General features: G+C 39.1%; 1 protein-coding gene across 1 annotated transcript; it reads left to right on the top strand.

The window, feature by feature from the left end:
• Positions 1-93: 93 nt before the first annotated feature.
• ELK4 (ETS transcription factor ELK4) lies at positions 94-11,031 on the top strand. Its single transcript, XM_057536067.1, has 5 exons — positions 94-324; positions 5,905-6,120; positions 7,272-8,147; positions 8,914-9,030; positions 10,770-11,031. The coding sequence occupies exons 2-5, from the start codon at positions 5,914-5,916 to the stop codon at positions 10,866-10,868; spliced, it is 1,299 nt and encodes a 432-aa protein (XP_057392050.1). The 5' UTR covers positions 94-324; positions 5,905-5,913; the 3' UTR covers positions 10,869-11,031.
• Positions 11,032-23,319: the final 12,288 nt, after the last annotated feature.

Below are 23,319 nucleotides of genomic sequence, written 5' to 3'. Positions count from 1 at the left end.
TCGGCCGCGGCGAGGAACGCCCCGAGCGCGCGCCCGGCGGGTAGCGGCCCCGAAGACCCGCGCCGCCGCCGCCGCCGCCGCCGCGTGTGGGGGCGGGGAGGGCGGGGCGCGAGGAGCCGCGGCGGGTGCGGCGGCGGCGGGAGATGCGGGCGGCTGCGGGCACCCCGCGGGCTTGGCTCGGCCGCCGGCGCCTTCTCCGGCTCCGCCGCGGGGGTCGCAGCGGCTGCCGCGCCATCCTCGAGTTCCCAGCTTGAGAAGGCGGCGGGCGGAGAGGAGCATCGTGTTCGAGGCGGAGACCCAGAGGGAGCCCCGCGCGTGGCCTCGGTGAGCGGCCAGCCCCGCACGCCCCGTCCACCCCGCGCCCCGTCGGGGTCTTGAGGCCCACCAACGGCGGGGAACACGGGCGGGGGCGAGGGGCTCGCTGCACAACAGGAAACGAGCGCGCGGGGGCGGGCGCGGGGGCTGCGGCGCGCGCTCCCCTAGGGATCCGCCCCTGCCCCGCCCCGCCCGCTCAGGCGGCCCTAGCCCCGAGGCGCGCAGGTAGATACGGCGCGCCGCGCTCCGCTCTCTTCGCCCCTTATTTGGTGCCGCGAGGTCCCTGGGGCAAAAGGTGGCAGTGATGTATTTTTTTGGGGGGGCAAGAGGGGAGCAATTCTGACTTTATGTAGTGACAGGAAGTTGGAAAGTGAAAGTACAGTAATTCAGTGCTTACCCAGGCCCGGTGAGGTTGCGGCTCTTCCCCCGGACTTTGATCTCCTCGGGGGCACACGGTCATCCGTGTCTCTTCCTCTCCCCAAGCTCGCTATTCATCCGGTGTCAAGTTTCATTTCTTTTTCTATTTCTCCCCCGCAAACCCCCTCCCCTCTTTACTTTATGCTTAATGTACAGCTGCCGCGAGGCTGGTGGCTTCTTCATTCCTAAGAAGATCAATTGGAAACATCTTTTGGGGGCTGACTATTAACTGGCTTTGGCAGGAAATAAAGGGCATTGTTGACTGAAGTAGTCAAACGATACACAGTTGGCTTTTTCCCAAGCTATTGCTATTTGAAGTTTAGAGCATTTAAAGAAAGACTCTGGAATTTTATTCCTCATCAGAACGGTTCACCCATCTCTTTGGTTGGTGGATCAGAGCCTCCCTCCCTCTTTGCCATCTCCCACTCACCGCCCCACTGCGTGGAAAACTTGGTGCTTCAGTATTTAAGACTGTCAGTGGTGTTTTCATTAAAATGTATTGTGATTCAGTTTTCCCCCTCAGGAACTCTCCCCTCTTTAATTTTGTTTAAATGTTAAAACTGCGTAAGTGGAATACATTTAGGGAAATGTTGTTTTTAAGTTTTATGGTAATGTAACAGTACACTTTTAATATTCTCTTAGTATAGGATACTGTACAGTTAGATACACCAGATTACTTTTTGACAACTACGATGATTTTAAGTCGAAACTAGTCTTGATACATTTCATAATTTGCTTTTGTTTTACTTAAGCAGCACTCTGAATTTGGAGACATTTATTTTTGGGGTCTTAGCTACTGTTTCTGAAAAATAGTTGGGCCATGGGTCACCACAGCAGCTGGACTATGTGTATTGTAAACATGTTTAGGGTGGGAAAGGTTTCACTTAATAGAGGCTTCCTTTCCCTAATGAGTTACTTCAACATGCTCCTTCTTTCATTTTAGCACAGGGACTAATCTACTATCTTTGAAGTGTTAAGTTAGAATCAGTTATGTTTTCCACATTTAATCCCTCAAAAATCAGATTCCTTCACTTGGATCAGTTAAGTATTTCCCTCCCTCATTATACTTCTACTAAAAATCTCTTTTAAAACTGTAACTTTTGGAAAAAACTGTAATTGTAGAAACATTGAGATTTTCGTGAGAAGAAAAAGAAAGGGTATTGGGGTTTTTTGACTGATAGATAATAAGAATAAAAGTATTTAATATTTTTGACTTTATTTCACTCTGTAATTTTAAATAACTGTCTTCTGTAACTTCTTTTCCTTTAATTCTCTTTTATGGCTGAAGAAATTGTTGAATTTCATATTAAAGCACACTTTTAGGAACTAAAATGAAGAGGTTTAGCTTTACTGTATGCCCAGTGGTTCACCACCTTTTCAGTCAAAGAATAAACTGATATCAAAATTGAATGAGTAAAATATTCCTTTAAAGTACCCACTGAGGATGTCCATTTTACGTCTTTGTTAGTTTTTCGCAAAAGAAATTTTTTTTCCAGTATTTAAGTCCAAAACCACAGTGCCCATTTTCTTTCACAACCATTTCCCATCCCCGACGCACTGTGAAGTACACTAAAGAAGCTGCAGCGTTTTCCACACAGTTGGGTTCTGCCCTGCAGTATGCAACAGCCCCACCAGCGTTTGGCTCGGTACACACTCTCTCCTAATAACCAAAGGGAGAGGTGGAAGGTAAACCCACACCACCTTGGGAACACCTCCCATTTGCTCAGGATGGCACTTGTGTACTCATTGTGGAGATGTTGATGGTTCTTTCTTTCTTTTTGCATGTATTGCTTAGCCATTATAAACCTGTAGGGCTCAAGCACTATCTGCATGATAGGCATTAAGACTCTAGGATTTGGTTTGGGGAATTTTTCCAAAAATAAATGGAATTACAGGCACCAAATTTGTAATAGTCTTGAGATTCCAGTTCTCTGCCCCGTTCACTTTCTTCTTTCCTCCTCTCTCCTCTTCCCCTCCTTTCTAGCTTCAACATCACCACCATTATCATTCTCTCACACATATTCACACACTGCTGTAAGCGTTGGTGATAATGAAGATGATGTCTGGAAATGTGGAGACTTGAGTTCTCTGGTTAAGTTGAAATTTACTGGGAAGTAGTTGTAACAGATTTAGACTAACAAATAATTGTTTAAATGGGAAACATGTAGTTAAAAAGTAACTTGCCATGAACAGGCATTATCAGAAGAAAAGCCTCTGCAGTGAAGTCAGAGAAATGGCAGGGACGCCCCACCCCCCACCTCCCCGCCCAATACTTGATGGATATAATATAAAACCTCTATTTTAACCCAGCTTAAGTGAGGCTATGGGAAACTATGATTTCTAGTGAGCATAGTTATTTAGCATTAAAGTAGCATTTCATATTTGTACATTATTATCACTTAGTATCTAATAATGTAATACTTCTTTACAACCCACTGGTGATGTGAATGCTTTTATCCATCTAGGGAAGTGGTTTCCCTAATGAACAGAGTATATGACTGTGATGAAAGAGACTTAGATTCATGGCCTCAGTTTCTCCATTAACTCTGTAAATGTGGAGGCATCTCCCCTATTCTATTCTTTATTATTTTCCCAACTCTACTTTTGGATGACAGTATCTCTGTATAACCAGCTTCGAAGTGATAACTGAGGATAATTGGAGGACTTTTTGAAAGTCTCAGAAAAGTTACAGAAACTCAGGTATTTTCTAGTATAGTTCCTCATCTTTGCCCTTTTTGGAAGCAGACATTGTTGACCCTTTGTGAGTTGTACATAGTTAGAGTTAGGTTTCTCAGGCCTAACTTTTGTATTGTTTGTTTTTAACATCTTTATTGAGATATAATTCACATACCATAAAATTCACCTACTTAGTACAGTTAAGTGGTTTTCGTATATTCAGAGTTGTATAATCACCACCACGATCTAAATTTAGAATATTTTCATCACCCCATTAACAGTCACTCCCCTTTTCTTCTCCCCACCCATTCCCCATTCCCAGCCCTAAGCAACCACTGATCTACTTTCTGCCTATTCTGGACGTTTCATGTAAATGGCTGGCTTCTTTCACTTAGGGTAATGTTTTCAAGGTTCATCCACTGAAGTAGCCCATATCAGTACTTCATTCTTTTTTGTGGCTAACATTTCACTCTGTGGTTAGACTACATTTTGCTTGTCCACTCGTCAGTTGTTGGACATTTGGGTGGTTTCTACTTTTTTGGGTATTACGAATACCACTGTGAACATTCCTGTGTAAGTGTCTGTGTGGACATATATTTTCATTTCTCTTGGGCATATACCTACGAGTGGAATTACTGGGTCATATGGTAACTCTATGTTTAGTATTTTGAGGAACTGCCAAACGGTTTTCCAAAGTGGCTACACCATTTTACACTCCCGTCAGCCATGTATGAGGGTTTCACTTTTCTCCACATTCTAGCCAACACTTAGCATCTGTCTTTTTGATTATAGCCATTCTAGTAGGTGTGAAGTGGTATCTTGTGTGGTTTTGATTTTAATTTCCCTAATAACTAATGACACGGAGCATCTTTTCATGCGCTTATTGGACATTTGTATTACTTTTTGGAGAAATGTCTTTTCAAATCCTTGGCCTATTTTCAGTTTGTTTTTTAATTGTAAGGATTCATTATACTTTTTTGATGAAAGTCCCTTATTATTTGAAAATACTTTCACCCATTCCAAGGATTGTCTTCTCACTTGGTGGTATTGTTTGCAGCACAAAGTTTTAAATTTTGATGTAGTCAATTTACCTGTTTTTACAGTATTTTAACAGAATTGATTTCATTTAAGTCCTGTTCTGATCCAGTGAGATCTAATTCATAGATTTAAAAAGGAAGGTTTTTTGTTGTGTGTGTGTGTGTGTGTGTGTGTGTGTGTGTGTGTGTTAAGTTCAATTATAGACTTTTTAGAATGTGCTTATATATGGCCAGAGTTTCTGCCCTAAAGAATTCTTCCTGGGAGGGTGGGAGGGAGACGCAAGAGGGAGGAGATATCGGGATATATGTATATGTATAGCTGATTCACTTTGTTATAAAGCAGAAACTAACACACAATTGTGAAGCAATTATACTCCAATAAAGATGTTTAAAAAATATTAAAAAAAATTCTTCCTTATAAACAAGGTGTTTTGAAGTTTTTGTGAGGAAAATAACTTTGTGAGAACATTTCCTTGCTGCTCCATTGCCTAAACCAATGGTTGTTAACTGAGATGATATGGTCCCCCCAGGAGAACATTTGGCAATGCCTGCAGACATTTTGATTGCCAAATTGGGCAGGAGGTGCTACTGGCATCTAGTGGGTAGAGGCCAGGGATGTTGTTAAACTACAATGCACAGGACAGCGTCCAGGAACAAAAAATAATCTGGCCCAAAATATCAGTAGTGCTGAATTTAGGAAACTCTGGCCTAAATAGGAAGATCCTAAAACTTGAGATACTGAAAGATATTTCAGTTACAGTCTTGATAATCAAATAAAGGTTGCTAATCAAATAAAAGGAGGATCTATGCAGGTGGAATCCCTGTGGACAGAATGGTGACAGGACTTGTAATTTAGGGAACATTTTGCTGAATTTTCAGTGTTGCCAATTTATGTGTAAATTACATTTATGATAATGGAAACTATTTGGAGGAGAAATACCAGTGAAGCAAAAGTAGATTATTCCCTATACCTCTGGGCCACCCTGAGACACACAACATATCCTGGCAAATAAACCAGCTGGGCTAATTTAGATAGATGCTGAAATGGTGGTCTCCTCGGAGAATATGACAATGAGTTTTTAAGATAAAATTTAATAACAGTGATACTCTACTGGTTGGCATTCGTCAGTCTGCTCCTGCAATTTATGAAACTAGCTTTATCTCACAGCAAGACTTTTCTTAAGCAGCGTGGCATGCTTAAGAGTTTGGACTCTGGATCCAGATTGCCTGCGTTTAAATCTCAGCTCCACCATTTACGTGTGCGACCTTAGACAAGTTACTTAACTCTTTAATGAATCAGTTTTTTCACATGTAAAATGAGGCTGCAGTAGTATCTGTCTTATAGGATTGTTGTGGGGATAAAATGAGTAATTAGTCTAATACAGTTAGAGTACTTAAAACAGCGTCTGACATATACGGTTGGCTGTTAACTGTGTATCTTATTCGATGCCTCTTTCAGCTCATTGCTATGGACAGTGCTATCACCCTGTGGCAGTTCCTCCTTCAGCTCCTAAAGGAGCCTCAGAACGATCACATGATCTGCTGGACCTCTAATAATGGGGAGTTCAAGCTTTTGCAGGCAGAAGAGGTGGCTCGTCTCTGGGGGATTCGAAAGAACAAGCCTAATATGAATTATGACAAACTCAGCCGAGCCCTCAGATACTATTATGTGAAGGTAATACACATCCACCTCAAACAAGAATTGATCCTTCTCTTCTGGTGAGGTTAGAGGTACTAATGTCCTGGTTTATTTATTTATTAAAAGAAATTTTTTTTAACTGAGGTATAATTGACATAAAGTTATATTGGTTTTGGGTGTACAACATAATGATGCGATATTCGTATACATTGTGAAATGATCACTGTTCTGGTTTATTTTAATTCAATTTATTTTACAGCTTCAGCAGTTTGGAATTAGGCTGACAGATGTAAATGTTCCAGGTGTATTTCTGCAAATTCGTATTCAGTACCCAACTCCCATTGCTCATATTTTACTCCTAATTACAGTTGTCGTTAAAGAAAAAATGATTATAGAGTTGGAATAAGGAAAAGGAAATTTGAGATTCTTGAGGATCAATAAATACTCTTGTTTATATCATAATTTACTTTAAAAATTGTCTCATATTTACTCATTTTTTTAGCTCTACTTAATTTTTACTTTTTAGTTTAACCTGGAACACAAATTAATACCTTAAAGAATAGCTGTTAATACCTAGATGTGATTTCTTAGTTAAAATTTTGTTGTTTAATTTCTTATTATTTTGAATACATTCTTGGGCACTGAAGTAAAATAAATGGCTCAAATGGGTAGAATTAAAGTGAGAAGCTGGGATCTTAATTTCTTTCACCTTTGAGTGGTTGATGTTATCAGCTTTCCTGTATGGAGAGATGAGGTAAGAAACAGCTGGAGTTTCTGAAGGAAGTAGGAACCTTAGCAGAAGTAATATTCTGAATTCCTTTTTGCTTCCTCAGGATGTGAATGGCTTGTACCTTTGGAGTTATTTGAGATTGCAGTTCAGCAATTTTTGACTTCATACAGATACTTGGCTGACAGTGTTAAGCAATTAAAATCTTTCAGCTTTTATGTAACATATTAGTTCAGTTGTTAATAAGACATTTAAATGTTTTTAACTTGTACTCCATAATAGTAGGAACTGTGTTTGGTATGGCTAGATAAATTTAGATGATTTTGAAGTTTTCAAGTAAACTACCTATCAAATAGAGAACCCCATTAGGTCAGCTTTTTCATGGGGGGTGGGTAAAGTTTAAGAAATGCTTAAGAAAAGTTTAAGAAGGTCTAAGAGCGCTTATTTTATTTATTTACAGAATATCATTAAAAAAGTGAATGGTCAGAAGTTTGTGTACAAGTTTGTCTCGTACCCAGAGATTCTGAACATGGATCCGATGACAGTGGGCAGGGCTGAGGGAGACTGTGAAGCTTTAAGCGTCGGTGAACTCAGCAGCAACAGTTCCAAAGATGTGGAGAATGGCGGGAAAGAGAAGCCACCACAGCCTGGTGCCAAGACCTCTAGCCGCAATGACTACATACACTCTGGCTTATATTCTTCATTTACTCTCAACTCTTTGAACTCCTCCAACAGGAAGCTTTTCAAATCTATAAAGGTTGAGAATCCAGCTGAGAAATTGGCAGAGAAAAAATCTCCTCAGGAGCCAACACCATCTGTTATCAAATTTGTAACCACACCTGCCAAAAAGCCACCGGTTGAACCTCTTGCTGCTGCCATTTCAACTGGGCCAAGTATTTCTCCATCTTCAGAAGAAACTATGCAAGCGTTGGAGAATTTGGCTTCCCCCAGACTGCCTTCTCTGGAAGCACCAACTTCTGCATCTAGTGTAACTGCCGCTTTCACCACCACACCATCTGTTTCGTCCGTGTCCCCTCTGCAGGAGCCTTCTAGAACACCTTCACCACCGCTGAGTTCCAACCCAGATGTGGACACAGACATGGAATCAGTGGCTTCTCAGCCAATGGAACTTCCAGAGGACTTGTCCCTGGAGCCTAAAGACCAGGATTTGGCTTTGCCAGAAAAGGACAAAACAAATAATTCATCAAGGTCCAAGAAGCCCAAGGGGTTAGAGCTGGCACCAACCCTGGTGATCACGGGCAGTGATCCAAGCCCACTGGGAATATTAAGCCCATCTCTCCCTACGGCTTCTCTTACGCCAGCACTTTTTTCACAGGTAACACTTTCTTTCTTATTAGTGCCGCATTTTTTTTTGTTTTGTTTGTTTTTACTCACCTTTTAAAACAAATCCAGAATTTAAAACCTCAAGTTCTCATTTGGCTACGTAGGCTTGCCTTACAGAAGGTTATATGACCCTGTGAAAGTAACCCAATTCCTCACCTCAATTAGGATTGTCAAAATAAAAGGTTTGGAGTATTGTGTTAAAAAATTCATTGTTCTACAAGTAAATAAGTATTTGGTTTTTCCACTTTCTCCTAAAGAAAATAAGTATATTCCCTCTCTCTCTCTCTTTTTTTTGGGGGGGGGGGTCTTATAAAACAACAGTGATAATCTCAAGTTAGAAGACAACAGATCCTGAGGTCCTTACAAGTTTGTGCAGTTATTTTCACTAGCTATTTCTTAACTTGCTCATCTCATATAACATTTAAATAGTTAGATTACTCTCAGACCTACACATTATTAAGGGGAAAATATGTTTGTGACTCAGTTGCCCATAATTTCTCCATACCAAAATTCAGATTGGTTTCGTTTTTCTATTTGAAAAAGATTCTACCAAAAACGGGTTAGAAAATATTTTGACCTTTATCTTACCTGGGTTGTAAAAGTAATTTCTGAATTTTTCCTCATGATAAGATTTCCGACTTGGAGATACTTGGAGTGGAGAATAGGACAATATTTGGATTCAGAGCTATTTGTGTATTACAAGGGTAAACATAATCCTGATAAGCCATTTAGTTATATTTTTGGTTTGTGTATTGCAGACGCCCATCTTACTGACTCCGAGCCCCTTGCTCTCCAGTATCCACTTTTGGAGTACTCTCAGCCCTGTTGCTCCCCTAAGTCCAGCCAGGCTACAAGGTGCTAACACACTTTTCCAGGTAAATTACATAAAAGCTTGTCTTCTGTAATTGGGGTGTGGTAAATGAAGAAAGAGGCAAAAAGGCAGTATCCACTCTTCAGTTAATCATTGTAAAACTTCTACTTAATAAGTATTGCTTAGATTTATTTTTGAATTTCTAAGTGTTAATTTTCTGGCCAGCAAACAACTCAGATAAATATTCATGGCAGAGTTTCCTTTTCATTGTTTACTATCCCATACATTTGAATTAGACCAAGAATTGTTTAAAACTGTAGTAGATTTTGAGCCCATCCAATTTTTTTTTTTGGTCATTTTAAATGCTAGAAATCCTCTTTTCTAAAAAAAGAAAATGTGTATATATATATATATTTTTTTTAAAGAGGGGTTTCCCCTTTTAACTGAGGATTTTAAAAAAATAGAGAAAACTCTTGAGAATAGTATATCAAATACTCCCATTTCCCCCCTCATTCAGAATTGATATTCATCAGCATTTTAAATACATATATTTTTCAAAAAGAATATTGTATTACCTCTTAACCAAGGTCTTAGGAAAGGTCTCACAGCTTGCTTTATTTATTTATTTATTTAAACCCTGCAAGGCAGGTATTATTAATCTTTTTTTGTTAAGGTATTTATTTATTTATTTTTATTTTATTTTGTCTGCGCTGGGTCTTCGTTACAGTACGTGGGCTCTTTGTTGTGGCGTGCGGGCTTCTCTGGTTGTGGCGCGTGGTCTCTAGAGCGCACGGGCTTAGTAGTTGCAGCACATGGGCTTCTCTCGAGTTGGGCTCTCTAGCTGTGGCGCACGGGCTTAGTTGCTCTGCGGCATGTGGGATCTTAGTTCCCCGACCAGGGATCGAACCCTCGTGCCCTGCACTGGAAGGTGGATTCTTAACCACTGGACCACCAGGGAAGTCCCGGTCTCACAGCTTTAAACCATTATTTTGCCCAGAACATCTAGACTTTATAACTTGTAGGCTTTCTTGTAGTTGATTCATTCACTTATTCAAGGGTGACTCCCCGGGAGACTTTCTTAGATTTTGTAATTTAAATTTTCATTTGTTCTTTTGGAAATGGAATGGTGAGGGGGAAAAAAAGAAAGAAAATTAAAAATCTTACTACTTCTGCAATTTTTTGCAAAAACTTATAAATTATTGAATAGAGTGTTGAGAATTTTCCATATTTCATTTTACATTTTTCTTTGCCTCTCACAAACAGATAATTGAATTATAGAGAGAAAGTCATAGTGCTCATGTAGCTTCAGCCTGGAATCTCCATATAAATTTGGTCTCAGAATACATGATGGGGAGCCCTTTTCTAGGATGAGCACCCTACAACTATTTGCAGCAGTTAAGAGATGGGCATCTCCTTCTGGACCTCTTTTTGATAGTCTGTGATTTGCTATACAATTGAATTATACTCTGTAGTGCATGCTGTCTGTCATTTACTGAACTTTCTAAAACCTTCATTTGAAGTCAAGTGTGAACCTGTGTACCCTAGCATCTGAGGGAAAGTATAGGTTTGCTCTTTCCGTTCCATCAAGGTACGCTGGAGGGTGTTAATATTTAACATGTAAGACAAACAATTTTTTTAAAGTGTTTGTGACATCATATTCTTCCATGATAAACAATTACTGCCTTTGTCTTGTGAGCCACTGCAGGTGGATGTCATGTTCTGCCTCAGGGAATATAATAGGGACAGAAAGTGAAATTTAGGGTTGCATAATAGGATGATAATGTGTTTTATTTTCTTTCTCAGTTTCCTTCTGTGCTGAACAGTCATGGGCCGTTCACTCTGTCTGGCCTGGATGGACCTTCCACCCCTGGCCCATTTTCCCCAGATCTACAGAAAACATAACCTATGCACTTGTGGGATGAGAGAACCAAGGAATAAAGAAACAGAAAGACACCCAACATGATTACATTTAAAGTGAGCAATTGATATGTCACAATGCTGATAATAGACTATTGTGATTTCTGCCATTCCCCATTAAAAATGCTTTTTTAGGATTCCCTTTGAATAGGACCCAAGTTAGACTGTGTATGAAAATGCCTTAATTGGAGTCCAGACTCCACCTCCCTCTTTTTCTTTCTTTTAAAAAATATTTTGAACTTTGTGTTAAAGAAATTTTTGGTGGGGTTTAGCAGCTAGCTCTGCTTTGCAAGAGAATTAAGAACAAAGTTACTCCTCCTGCCTTATTGGGACCCTTTGGCCAGGAAAAAAATTATGCTTTGAGCATGTTATATAAAGAAATATTAGTTAAATGAAATGGGCCATATCTTTAGGACTTAATGTGCTCTGTTGAATATTTTTTTTTTTTTTTTTTTTTAATGAGGATCTTGAATCAGATGCGTATGTTTGATTGATTGATTGATTGATTGATTTTGGCTGTGTTGGGTCTTCGTTTCTGTGCGAGGGCTTTCTCCAGTTGTGGCAAGCGGGGGCCACTCTTCATCACGATGCGCGGGCCTCTCTCGTTGCGGAGCACAGGCTCCAGACGCGCAGGCTCAGCAGTTGTGGCTCACGGGCCCAGCCGCTCTGCGGCATGTGGGATCTTCCCAGGCCAGGGCTCGAACCCGTGTCCCCTGCATTAGCAGGCAGATTCTCAACCACTGCGCCACCAGGGAAGCCCTCTGTTGAATATTGAGTTGTGCATAAGCAGTGGAGGAAAAAGAATCATTCCTATTCACACAAAGTAAGATTGGAGCAGGACTGTTGGGTAGATTCTGTTTTGCTATGAACTATAACATATGTAAGCAACTCCACAAAAAGGCATCTTATTTACATTTATTCAGGGTGGATCTCTTAGCCATATGTGTGATCTTGTCTGAACCTGTCAACAGAGCATGGAGCTAGTTTATTCCCACATAGGCAGATTTTTAAACCAGGGACTTAAAACAGTATTTGGAACAACCAGTGAGAATATGGGACCCCATATCTGGCACAGAAATGTCATCTGCTCTCTAGGTGGTATGATTACACACCCACGGAATACACAGTATGGTAAATGATGGCTTTTAGGGAGATGAACCTGGGGTTTGAAATTTTGAGGCATCTCTGAGTCAAAGATTCAATTGAATAACTTGAAACAACATGTAAGGCTTTTCTCAGTTGGAAGGTACCGGCATGAAGGACCCTTTTCTTTGTTCATTTTATCCGATTTTCTACTGTATATTTGTCTTTTAAATTTAAGGTTGTTAGAGGTTGTGATAGTTTTAACAATGTAATTAGGAAAAAGATGAAAAGCAAAGTGAAGCCTCCAAATCTGTAGTGAAGTAAAGATATGCTTATTTCTTTGAGGTTTTTTTTTTTTTAATAAGGAAGGAGCAGAGTTCATTTGGCAATGCTCATACATAGGGATTGGATTATTCATATTAGTAATGAAAAACTTAGGCCTTCCTCTCTACCAAATTTATAAAATATTACCATATAGTAACCAGTGCCAGGTGCAGACAGATTTGTTGATCCCCTAAACTGATTTGATACCAACATCACAGTTGAGTCTTTTGAAAAACTTGGCTTTAAAGTCCAGGATCAGATGATATGCTGCTACCACCACCACCACCCTGCCCATTAAACTAGTCTTTTAACCCTAGAAATAGTTCCTATAATTAACCACCTGAAGTAAATGGAATAAGGGAGTACTAAGGACTTGAGGGCTCAAAGTGACACTGCTATAAACCAGCATCTTCCAGATATATAAAGTCCACTTTGTTTTATACAGTATGGAGAAACTCTAGCATAAGATGTCTATGCTAGTTCATTAGTAGCAGAAGGACAGTATTCAGGGAGCTGCCTTTATATTTGTAGTGTTGGAGACCTGTTACTGGTTCATTTGTGGTTATCAGCTGAAAAGTTCTGTTCCTGAGATGTGCAATAGCAGTGTTGAAAGGTAGTGTTCAGTAGTGATGGGGAACAGACATACTGGATTTTCTTTCCACATTGAATCATTTCGTTTGCATGCCTCTTTGAAATTAGACTGCTCAGCAGCACTTTGGACTAGTTTTTATTAGGTTAACTCACATTTTGTACATTAGATAAGTAAATATTGATGGCTTGATTTAACTAGATATTTTAAATTTTGAAAGCACAAAAGTATCTTATTTTGAGTCAAAGGAGAAAAGCCATTGGTTTGTTTTCATAGATAGTATCTTTGATAATTAACCGTCTCAGCACAGGGGTGCCTGGAACCAAGGGCACCATTAAAACTCAGTCAAAGCAACTTCCTAGGAACCAGTTTGAGTGAGTCCTCTGCCTATAAACCTCTCCCAGAAGTCTCTGAGAGGTGTGGGCCTTAGGAGGTTGATGATGATCTGCTTTCTCTTTGAGATCAACTATTCTGGGGAAGTTGGTGTGTGTGTTCGTGTGTATGTATGTGTTCACTTTTTTAAGTGAAATGAAACTGCAACCATAGTGCAAGTGTATGAGGCAGATCGTTCTATTTGTAAACTACCTCCTTCCTGGAAAAGTCTCTGTTTTGTATTTTTTTGAACATCCACAGAATTCTTCTTAGCATCAAAAGGTGACATACCACTTAAGATCAGTATTCACTGGAGAGACTTATATTTGGTAGCGGTAGCTGGTATCCATCACTAGTCACTTTGCCAGGATGAATGCTGGTGGGCAAAAGTAGCCCAAGTTAAGATAGGGGAGCAGGTTTAGTGAGTTTTTGCGACTTCTGCTGTGATTAGCTTAACTTTTCATTTGCTCTGGACGACATCTAGTCAGTTGTATGCTGTGAGATGTTTAACCACCAGGCTCTCTGAAGGGGAAAAAAGGCCCTTACATTGTAGCATTTGCTGATTCCCATGATGTAAGTTACTCCCTCTGTGGCTGAATTTAAGCCACCACCTTGGAGTTGAGAAGAGGGGGCGCACAGTTGGCTCAGAGCCACACACTCAGCCAGCGAACCACTGCATTTATTTCACCCTAGGGTGGATTTTCACATAATTTCTAAAATAATGTTTTCTTTTTGGTTTGTCACAGTGCTTTTGTGATATAATATTCCTCATGGCATATTTTACGTGTTCAAACAAAGGTAGACACTTCCATTGATTTTTTTAAAATTTATACATGATGGAAGAATCCAGAAACCCTCAAAAGGTCAACCTTATGCTTCTTCGAGTTAAAATATAGGTTTAATTTTTCTACATCTTGGTGGTTAAAATACAGGTTAGAGTAATTTTTTTCTTCACATTTTGATGGGGAAAATAAGCCCATGAGCCTATAGTAAAAGGGTACTGGATTTTTTTTTACACTGGATTTTTTTTACAATTCCTTGAAGATTTACATACTATATTAGAGATCAAAAAAGGCAGCACTGACTGTTGAATCTATTTACATGGCACAATTTTCAGTTTTCTCCATACTATGCGTCACTTAGGCTTGGAGGAGACAGTAAATCAGAGGCTTGGAATTCTGGAGCTGTAACTGCAGGCTGTTGATATTATCACTTCAGTTCCATTCACACTTGGCATTGTGTGATGTCTAGTCTAATGACATTGTTTCATCCTGATCTCAGAACTTGTGTTATGATTCTGAAGTTCTCAAGGGCAGTTTTGTATGTTTCTAGTGAATTTATGCACATTAGAGCCACTCACTGGCATTTCAGAAAAGCAGTCTCCAACCTTTTTGAACAGACACCTTGATCAGTAAAAGGCTTTGAACACAAATACCCTATTGCAAATTTATATGTATATATGTTAAGTTATATACTGCTATACTAAAGTCCTATGTACACTATAAGACATAACACAAAACAGAAATTAAGGATGGCATAAAAATAAATCTTGAGTAGAAATTCTAATATTTTTTTCCTGCACCCAGTAGATTGTCTTGTGCACCCCCTGGAGGCATGTACTCTACTTTAAAGCCCCCTGACTCAGGGTATTGTTTGTCAGTCTAATCTTGAAAAATACAATGTGGAAGCTTTGGTTTTGATGTATGGGGAAATCCTTTACATATTTGATTTTTATGTAAAATCTCCAGTAGAGATTAGGAATGTTTCAGCAGAGCTTGTCGTCAACTTTCTGAAATTTCCTATTTCTTTTTCATAAGAAATTTCTTTTTCATATGTTGCCAAATAGCCCATTACCAAATGTTTTCCAGAGCTTCATGCTTATTATTTTTGACAGCCTGTTGTCTCTTTCCTTTTCATATTCGGTGTGACTTTATAATTTACTTTTATTTTACTAGCTGCTCTCAAACTTCTTTTGGCCTTATTAATGTTACATTTTGCCAACAATTTCAGACTTATTTCAAGTTGCTTTATGTTAAAATACATAACAACCTCCATTTTCTTGCTGCGTTGGTAAGTTTTTTTTAATTATTATTATTTTTTTGGTAACATTTTGGCATCTGAAGAAATAAATACTTTCTTGATGGGTCTGTTCTATCTATCACTTCATTTATTGTATATATTTTATTTACCCATGCCAGAAATCTAGCATTGTGCTGAGGTGCCGTTCTTAGGTGTGTAAACAAGTATGGCGACAAGTGCAGGTCTCTGTGCAGAAGCCTGGAGCTCTGAGTGAAGGACCACAGCAACAGGAAAACTAGACTCTTCATGAAGTACGTAGTCTGTGGTCTGAGGGTGTGACAGGATGGAATTGAGAAGTTAATTGTTCAATTCATAGTAGTGAAGTGGAGGCCAGCCATAATTATCTTGAGCAGGTACTCTGACCAGAGAATTAGTTCGATGGAAAGTGTTTGGTTAATTATCTTCTTGGTTTTGGGTCAACAATTAAATGGGTTGTTACTGTTTTTAATGCTGCTGGCATTGCCTGAAACAAGGTGCCCTGTTATTTCTCTGTGTCATCAGAACTCTGCTTACTGAAGTTGAAGTTTTAATCTTAGAATCTAGAATTCTTGTGGGTGGTGGTGTATTAAGCAAGAAAAGAAGGCGGTTTGATTTCATTTCTCGTACTTGGTGGAACCTGTTAGGATGAAAGTCATGTTTTTACCTGTAAACAGAGCAGATCTGAAAAGGTGAGTTATTGATGTAGTATAAATGTTCCATTTGAAGCTGCCAGTTTCTTTAAGCTACTTTTCTGAAAAAAAAAAAAAAATTGTGATAGATTGACAGCCTGCCAGAAAATAGCAATTTCTAGGGTGCTGCCATCCACACTTAGCTGTTCTGAAAATGGAAATCAGAGTGGTTTGTGTAAGAGGGGAAAGGTTGGCTCAAAGCTTTCTATAGAAACCAGGAAATTCAGGCTGTTGTTAACGTTTTAAATGAAACCTTTAACAAGAAAATTTATGAGGGATACAATCAAACATAGTAAGTCTCTTGAACTCTAATCTTTTGAGTATAATATACATCAAGAAGTTTTATGAGGCTTAAGTTTTTCTCTTAAAATATTTTTGGAAACTAGAGCACTTCTTTCCAAGTCATTCTGATTGGCTGAGTGCATATATGTGTGTGTATGTATACTGATGTATTGACTGAGTATATCTTTGTGTGTATGTGTATAAATAAATCTATTTTTCAGAGGGAACATATGGTCATCCTAGTCTAGGATGGTTCCTAGGCTATTTTATACTAAAACTTAAAAACAAAAATTGGCTGCACTTTGCAGTTGTCACTTTTTAAAAATTAATGCCTTGCACATTTCAGTTTTTTTAAATGCATAGAATCATAGGCCTTAAAGACTAATTGCTTGTCTACTCTTTAGAAATACTGTACAGTGCTACATGTGACATACTCTAAGCAAAGTCATCTTAAACTGTTTTCTTATGTTCATGTATTATTGAGCAAGTAAGAATGTCCTTTCTAAAAATTTCTACATTTTTGTGTTAAATCCTTGTTACGTTGGGTTCTAAGTTTCTCAGAGAGGAGGTTTATACTAGACGTAGTATTTCTAAAATACAGATTTAACCATGATTGATATAGTGGTGGAGGAATTCTGGCATTGTAGCCTATTCATCCTTTTGAACTGTACATAAAAAGCATTAGCAGAAAACTCAGAGTATCTTGGGCTGAATGGTCTTCTCAACTTTGCCTTGTTTCCCATCTCATAAGGGCCCGTTCTTGTTCTTGTCCCCTCCAAGGATTATGAGCCCTGCGAGGACAGGCCTGGGATCTTCTGGACGGGTTGGGGGTGGGGAGGTGCCCTGTGGCTGGGCCTGAGTTCTAGCCAGTCCATCATTCAAGCTTGCCTAGAGTTCAGGGGTGGGAATGCCATATACTGGTATGAAATCACTTGGCACTTTCTGGGACACCATTATTAGCACTGTTCTGTTTTTAATAACTGGAAGCACTTAATGATTATTTTGTTTAATTTCATCTTGAGGATATTGAGGATCAGGGAAGTTAAGGTTTATTGCTTGCTTATGTTTTCTGGAACTTAAGACTGTTTGGAGAAGGGATAAATGGATTACCCAATGAGCCATTCTAGGCTCTGTAAGGTATGCTGTTTTGGCTAGGATGCTTTAAAATAATTTACAAGCTTTTAATATTCTGCTTTGTAGAAATGTATGACTTTTAATGGTTTGCAGTTGGTGGATTATACTCAACTTTGTGAATTCGCCAACTTTAAGTTTCTTTTCTGTTTAATCATTGTTGCTTATTGTCTGTCAGGTAGGGGACACAGTCCCTCCTAAGACATTTCATACTTTTTGTTTTTGATGGCAGTATTACCAAGGGCCTTTAAGTGTACATTACATTCATTGCTTATGTGATAAAGTAGCATATTGTATGAACTTCCCTGTTCAGTATTAGTGAAATGAACTAAGATGCATATATGTAAAGACAGAAATGAATGCAGTTAATTTTTGATTACTTGAGGCCTATTTATTTGGTTTGGCCATTTGACCTTTTCTAGTCACAATCATATGTATTTCTGCACTTTTACCTTCTAGCAGTTTCATTTATCTTTGTGGGTAGGGAAGATTAAATATGAAACTCAGTCCAGTCATTTTGCTACTGGTTGGCTTTGGTTTGAGGCAAATAAAATTTTTGACTTAGTTTTTTAGAATTCTGCCCTTTTCACTAGATAATCAAGTTGGCTTTAAAAAAAAGTGTACAATTTTGTCCTTTGAAGAACAAACTAATAGTTTTCTGTGAGCCCTACTGGATCTTCAAGTATGGACATCACTTGAAAATTAAATACTGTTAAACTTTTGATTTTCGTCCACCCCATCTATAAGTCAGAAAAAGAGCATGTGTCTGCTGTGGTGTTAACACAGAGAGATGTATTCTTTTACCTCAGCGTCTTAGTTTGGCCTCTGTAATAAGAACTTGTCAGGGTGCTTTTCTTAAACTCCGATTCATTCAGCTGAGAAGACAGTTACTTCATTGTTTATTTTTCCCCTTGTTTATTTTATTGAAATTTATCTCTCATAATATCTAGTATCCACTACTTTTGTATAAACAGAATACTTACATATAATGCCAGTGCACACCTACCCAAAAGACTGCATTACTGTTAAATTGTCATTATTACTTGTCTTGATTAATCTCAGTGTAATTTACATGAGGGAGACCTTCGAAGTATTAAAATCACTTTCTTTTTCCTAAAAAAGCAATTCAAATGATGGTAACTGCTAACATTTATTAAAATCACATTAATTGTTGATGCAGCTGGAGAGAAACTGCCACATTTTCTAGCTAAGCAGTCTGACTTAACGTGTTGGGAAACTAAGGGATGTTGTTTTAGGGTAGTCAGTATGGCTGTAGCCAGAGCCTTCAGCTCTACATGTGTGTGGCAAAAAAACTTTACAGACTTTAGGTTGGTGAGGAAGAATATGCGCTGGCACTTTGAGGGCTTTATAATATGCTGCTTTTAGGAGGGAAAAGTGTAGTTGATACTCAGTGCACCTCCAGACATAGTAAGGGGTTGCTCTGAATAACCAATCAGGTGATCTTTTTTTTCTATGGCTTCAAGTTTTATGCAAAAATATTGTTAAATTCTGTAATGATGATATGCATCTTTTTAGAAAGATGATACATTTTAAAAAACTATTTTATATAAGAACTGTCAGAGGAATCTGCTTTGTATAATGGCAAGCTGGCTTTAAGAAAGCACTGTATCAAATTTACTTAAGTCCAAAATTATATAGATATGTTAATAGATGTATGTGCAACTTGATATGGACAATTGTATTTTTTTAAATAAATATTTTTAACAAAATGACTTTCTGAATTATTTCCCTCCTCTCACCTCTATTGAGGTAGTCTTTGTGTATTATATTCCCATCTATGCTAAATGTGGGTAAGGAAAGTTCAGCTTTCCCAAAGGTTATCAATCATTAAAACCTGGCCTTCAACTATTTGATGTGTATCTACATTAAAATATTTAAAGCCTGTGTTGAGATAGGTAGTGAAAAGGGGAAACTGTAAAATGACTGTTGATATAAAAAGGAATTAAAAGAGTACTGACTGGCTAGAAAAATTATTTGCCTTGTGAAATCTTTTTATTTTACTTTTAAAATTTATTTACATTTTTTAAAAGTATTTAAATTTTAATCAATCAATCAGGTTCTTTTGTTTTAGTCCTTTGTAAGAAGCAGCTCTTGCTTATTTCTGCTCTAGGCACTGTTTTTTCATGTAGTTTTTGAGATTAGAAACTAGAGACTTCAGTTCGTTCAGCAAATGAAGTTAGTTAGTTAGGCCTTTTTAGAACTGGTCTGATAGAATATACATGGGGGCAAGTGGGGTTAATAGGTGGCAAAATCACATCAGAGCTCTGTTTCATATCTCTAGATGAAAATAAGAGTAACAAACTAACTGTCCCGCGGGGGACGACAGTTCACTAGCCCTGGTGAGATGTCCCTTCAGATGATGGGGCAATGTTCACTCAGCACAGTGGGTGGTAACCACTTGTGAGGACTGCTGGATTCCCCTAAACCAATGTTCTCAAAATGCATTGCCTAGAACAGTAGTCCCACGAGGGCGAATAAGTTTGGGAAATGGGGTCTTCACCTCTTGGAGAGTCGAAGTGCCTATTAGAATATTAAAAGCTCTAAGAAATCTTTTAGTTATTTTTTTTTTTTTAATTTTATTTATTTATTTATTTATTTATGGCTGTGTTGGGTCTTCGTTTCTGTGCGAGGGCTTTCTCTAGTTGCGGTGAGTGGGGGCCACTCTTCATCGCGGTGCGCGGGCCTCTCACTATCGCGGCCTCTCTTGTTGCGGAGCACAGGCTCCAGACGCGCAGGCTCAGTAGTTGTGGCTCACGGGCCCAGTTGCTCCGCGGCATGTGGGATCTTCCCAGACCAGGGCTCGTACCCGTGTCCCCTGCATTGGCAGGCAGATTCTGAACCACTGCGCCACCAGGGAAGCCCCCACTTATAGTTATTTTTACTGTTTAATCCACCATTTTCTAACCTTTCTGACTGCTGACACGTCCTCTTTTGAGAGGCATAATGTCTATTTTGCAATTATCAATACTTTGTGTTTCATAGATGCATCTAATGATAGAACGAATATCCTAATATTGGGTAATTTTCCAGGGCTGGCATTATTAGGTAAGAGATAATCATTAACAGTTTTAAGAGTTCACACTGATTGTCACTACAAAGCACTGCAATTACTGGAATACACCCTGTAACTGAAGGGAGTCCATGAAGTTGACTTCATTTGGAATAATTTCCAAGAAGAGGGCATTATATAATGAAAAATCAAACAGGGACAATAATTTCTAATAGCTGTGCAAGTTAGGTGGCAAGCATTGGTGGCAAGGAGGTTGCTGGAACAGAGTTGATTTTATGGTTCTCATATGTTTTGAGTACACATCATTTGATAGAAACCCCTCTCTAGTCAAGGTCACCTTCCGTATTGCCAAATCCAGTGGCTGATGTTCAGTCCACATGGGACCTTGTAGCAGCACTGATTACTTCCTCCTTCTTAAGATATTCTTCACATGCCTTCCAGGAAACCACATTCTCTCCTGAACTTCCTCCTACTTCTCTGGTTGCTTCTCTCATTTACTCTGCTGGATCCTGTTCTTTTCAAACCTCTCGGTGTTGCAGAATCCCAAGGCTCAATCTTTGATCTCTCTCTACATTTACTCCCTAGATGACCTCATTCAGTCCCGTGGCTTTAAACATTCTTTATATGTAGGTGACCACGAAGTTTGTATCTTCAGGCTTGACTTTTAACCTCTAGATTTTATATCTATCAGCCTTCTTGACATCCAAGATAGCATCATAAAATGAACATGTCCTGAAACAACTCTTGAGCGCTCCCGTTGTCTTCCAGTGTTAAATGGCCTTATCCCATGCCCATAACACAAGTCAAATGCCTTTGGGGTTATCCTTGATTCCCATCTTTCTCTCATGCCCCACACCTGATTTATCAGCAAATTGTCAGTTTGACTTTCAAAATATACTTTAACCCAATCACTCTGACTACTGATGCTACCAGCATTGTCCAAGCCACCACCATCTCTTACATAGTTTACTGCAGTTATACCCTTTCTGGTGTCCCCAGTTTCATCCTTGTTCCACAGTCTCTCTCTTTTTCACACAACAACCAGAGTATTACTTTTAAAAATGTAAATCAGATCATGTCCCTTGCTGCCCACAACTCTCCCAATAACCTCACCTAACTAAAAAAAAAAAAATAATAATAATCCACATTCCTACCATGGCTTATATGATCTGACCCCCCAGCTACCACCCCAACTTATTTGCCACTCTCCCCGCTTCCTCACTGCACTTAGCCACACCGGCCTGCTTGCTGTTCCTCAGACGCTATAAGCATATTCAGTCTAAGGCCCTTGCACTCGCTGTGTCCCCTGCCTGACGGGAATACCTCAGGTCTTTGGATGGTTGCTCCTGCCTCTCATTTCGGTTTCTGCATAAATGGCACCTCTTTAGAAAGGCCACTGGAGCATCTCTTGACATTCCCTCTTCCCATCCACCTTCCCTGCTTTATTTTTCTTTACGCACTCAATGATCACTCACCCTGTGGCATGTTACTTGTTTACTGTCTTTGTGAGGCAGGGACTTCTGTCCCATTCTCTGCTGTATCTGCACCTAGATCAGTGCTTTAAACCTAGAAGGTGATCAATAAATCTTTTTTAAATGCATAAATGAATTCTCTAAAAGACTTTTTATGTCACTGTGAATCTGGTATACTTCCAGATTCTGGTATACTGATGGGTTCGATTCCCACATCCAAGAGGCAGAAGGAAATCTGGGAACAGGGTGATTCCACAGCACTCTGAAATGTCAACACCCTTCAAAGAAGATCAGGAAAAAAGCCTACTTTCTCTGTAACTGATATTGAAGTGTGGTATAAAACCTACCTGCTTCCCCTTATTCTGATCATATGTAAGAGGGAACAGTGGTTCTCAGTCCTCCCTCTGAGAGTTTTGTTTCTTCTAAAATACCAGCCATGGGAACCTACAGTATGAGAGAAACCTGTCTTTGGGCAACATTTGGTCATTTGTTTCTGAGCTTTTATAAAAGGATCAATTGTCCTTCATAATGGACAACACGCTTATTAAATTTAAAATATTTTATTTTAGGAAAGGTACTCTTAGATTTGTTTCAATCTTGTTTTCTATATTCACAAATTAATCATGATCACCTTAGATATAGCTATTGATTCTTCTTTCTAAATCTGTATAAAAAGGATGTTTTCTTGAAAAAAACCACAAGAAAAATATAGCTGCTTTCTTTTTCCCCAGGTCAGTCACTCACTCTGGTTAGATTGCACAAGTAAGTCTGGCTGCCATCTAATACTTTTAAGTATTTACAGACATAGTTAAAACTATACCCCTAGACCACCAGCTTTCAAAAGAATTTGGATCTGTTTGACTTAACAATAAATATGTACCAAACATATGAACAGTTTCTAAGCTGCTAACGAGGAGGTTTTAAAAATAAAAATTGCTAACAGTTATTAAGCAAATTTCTATGTCAGGCATATGATAACTGCTTTACACAAATTCACTTAATTCTTTCAGAATTCCTTTGAGGTAGGGTAAGGTTCTTTTAGAAATGTCACTTTACATATACAAAAAAGCAAGCCTGGGAAGAGCCTCAGTGATCTGCCCAGGGCCACATAGCTAGCTGCAAGGTGAGGCCAGGGCTTGAACCAGGTCTCTCTCTATAGCCAGATTCTCACTGTGACACCATGTTGATGGCAGATGGAGCTGGCTAACATGACAATGCCGACAGTTCCAGGATAAGCCTTTGGTGTGGGGCATGTGAACTGCTCCACTTGGACAGGTTATTGAGAACCATGATCCACTTATTTTATATTTATACATGTACATTTGTATTTACACAGAGAAAGTGCTGGTAAACTAACACACAAACAGCCACTGTAATAGCCATTTCACTACTTACAGAAGTCTCA

Source organism: Balaenoptera acutorostrata, chromosome 1 (assembly GCF_949987535.1).
Source record: "Balaenoptera acutorostrata chromosome 1, mBalAcu1.1, whole genome shotgun sequence".
In the NCBI taxonomy this organism is placed as follows: Eukaryota; Metazoa; Chordata; class Mammalia; order Artiodactyla; family Balaenopteridae; genus Balaenoptera; species Balaenoptera acutorostrata.
The sequence above is the reverse complement of the archived record's forward strand: the minus strand, read 5'-3'. Positions and strand labels throughout refer to the sequence as shown.

Coding starts and splice junctions, on each gene's coding strand:
- ELK4 (XM_057536067.1), top strand. CDS start 5,914: ATGGACAGTGCTATCACCCTGTGGCAGTTCCTCCTTCAGCTCCTAAAG. Junction 8,148..8,913: donor CGCCAGCACTTTTTTCACAG/GTAACACTTTCT, acceptor TGTGTATTGCAG/ACGCCCATCTTACTGACTCC. Junction 9,031..10,769: donor GTGCTAACACACTTTTCCAG/GTAAATTACATA, acceptor TTTCTTTCTCAG/TTTCCTTCTGTGCTGAACAG.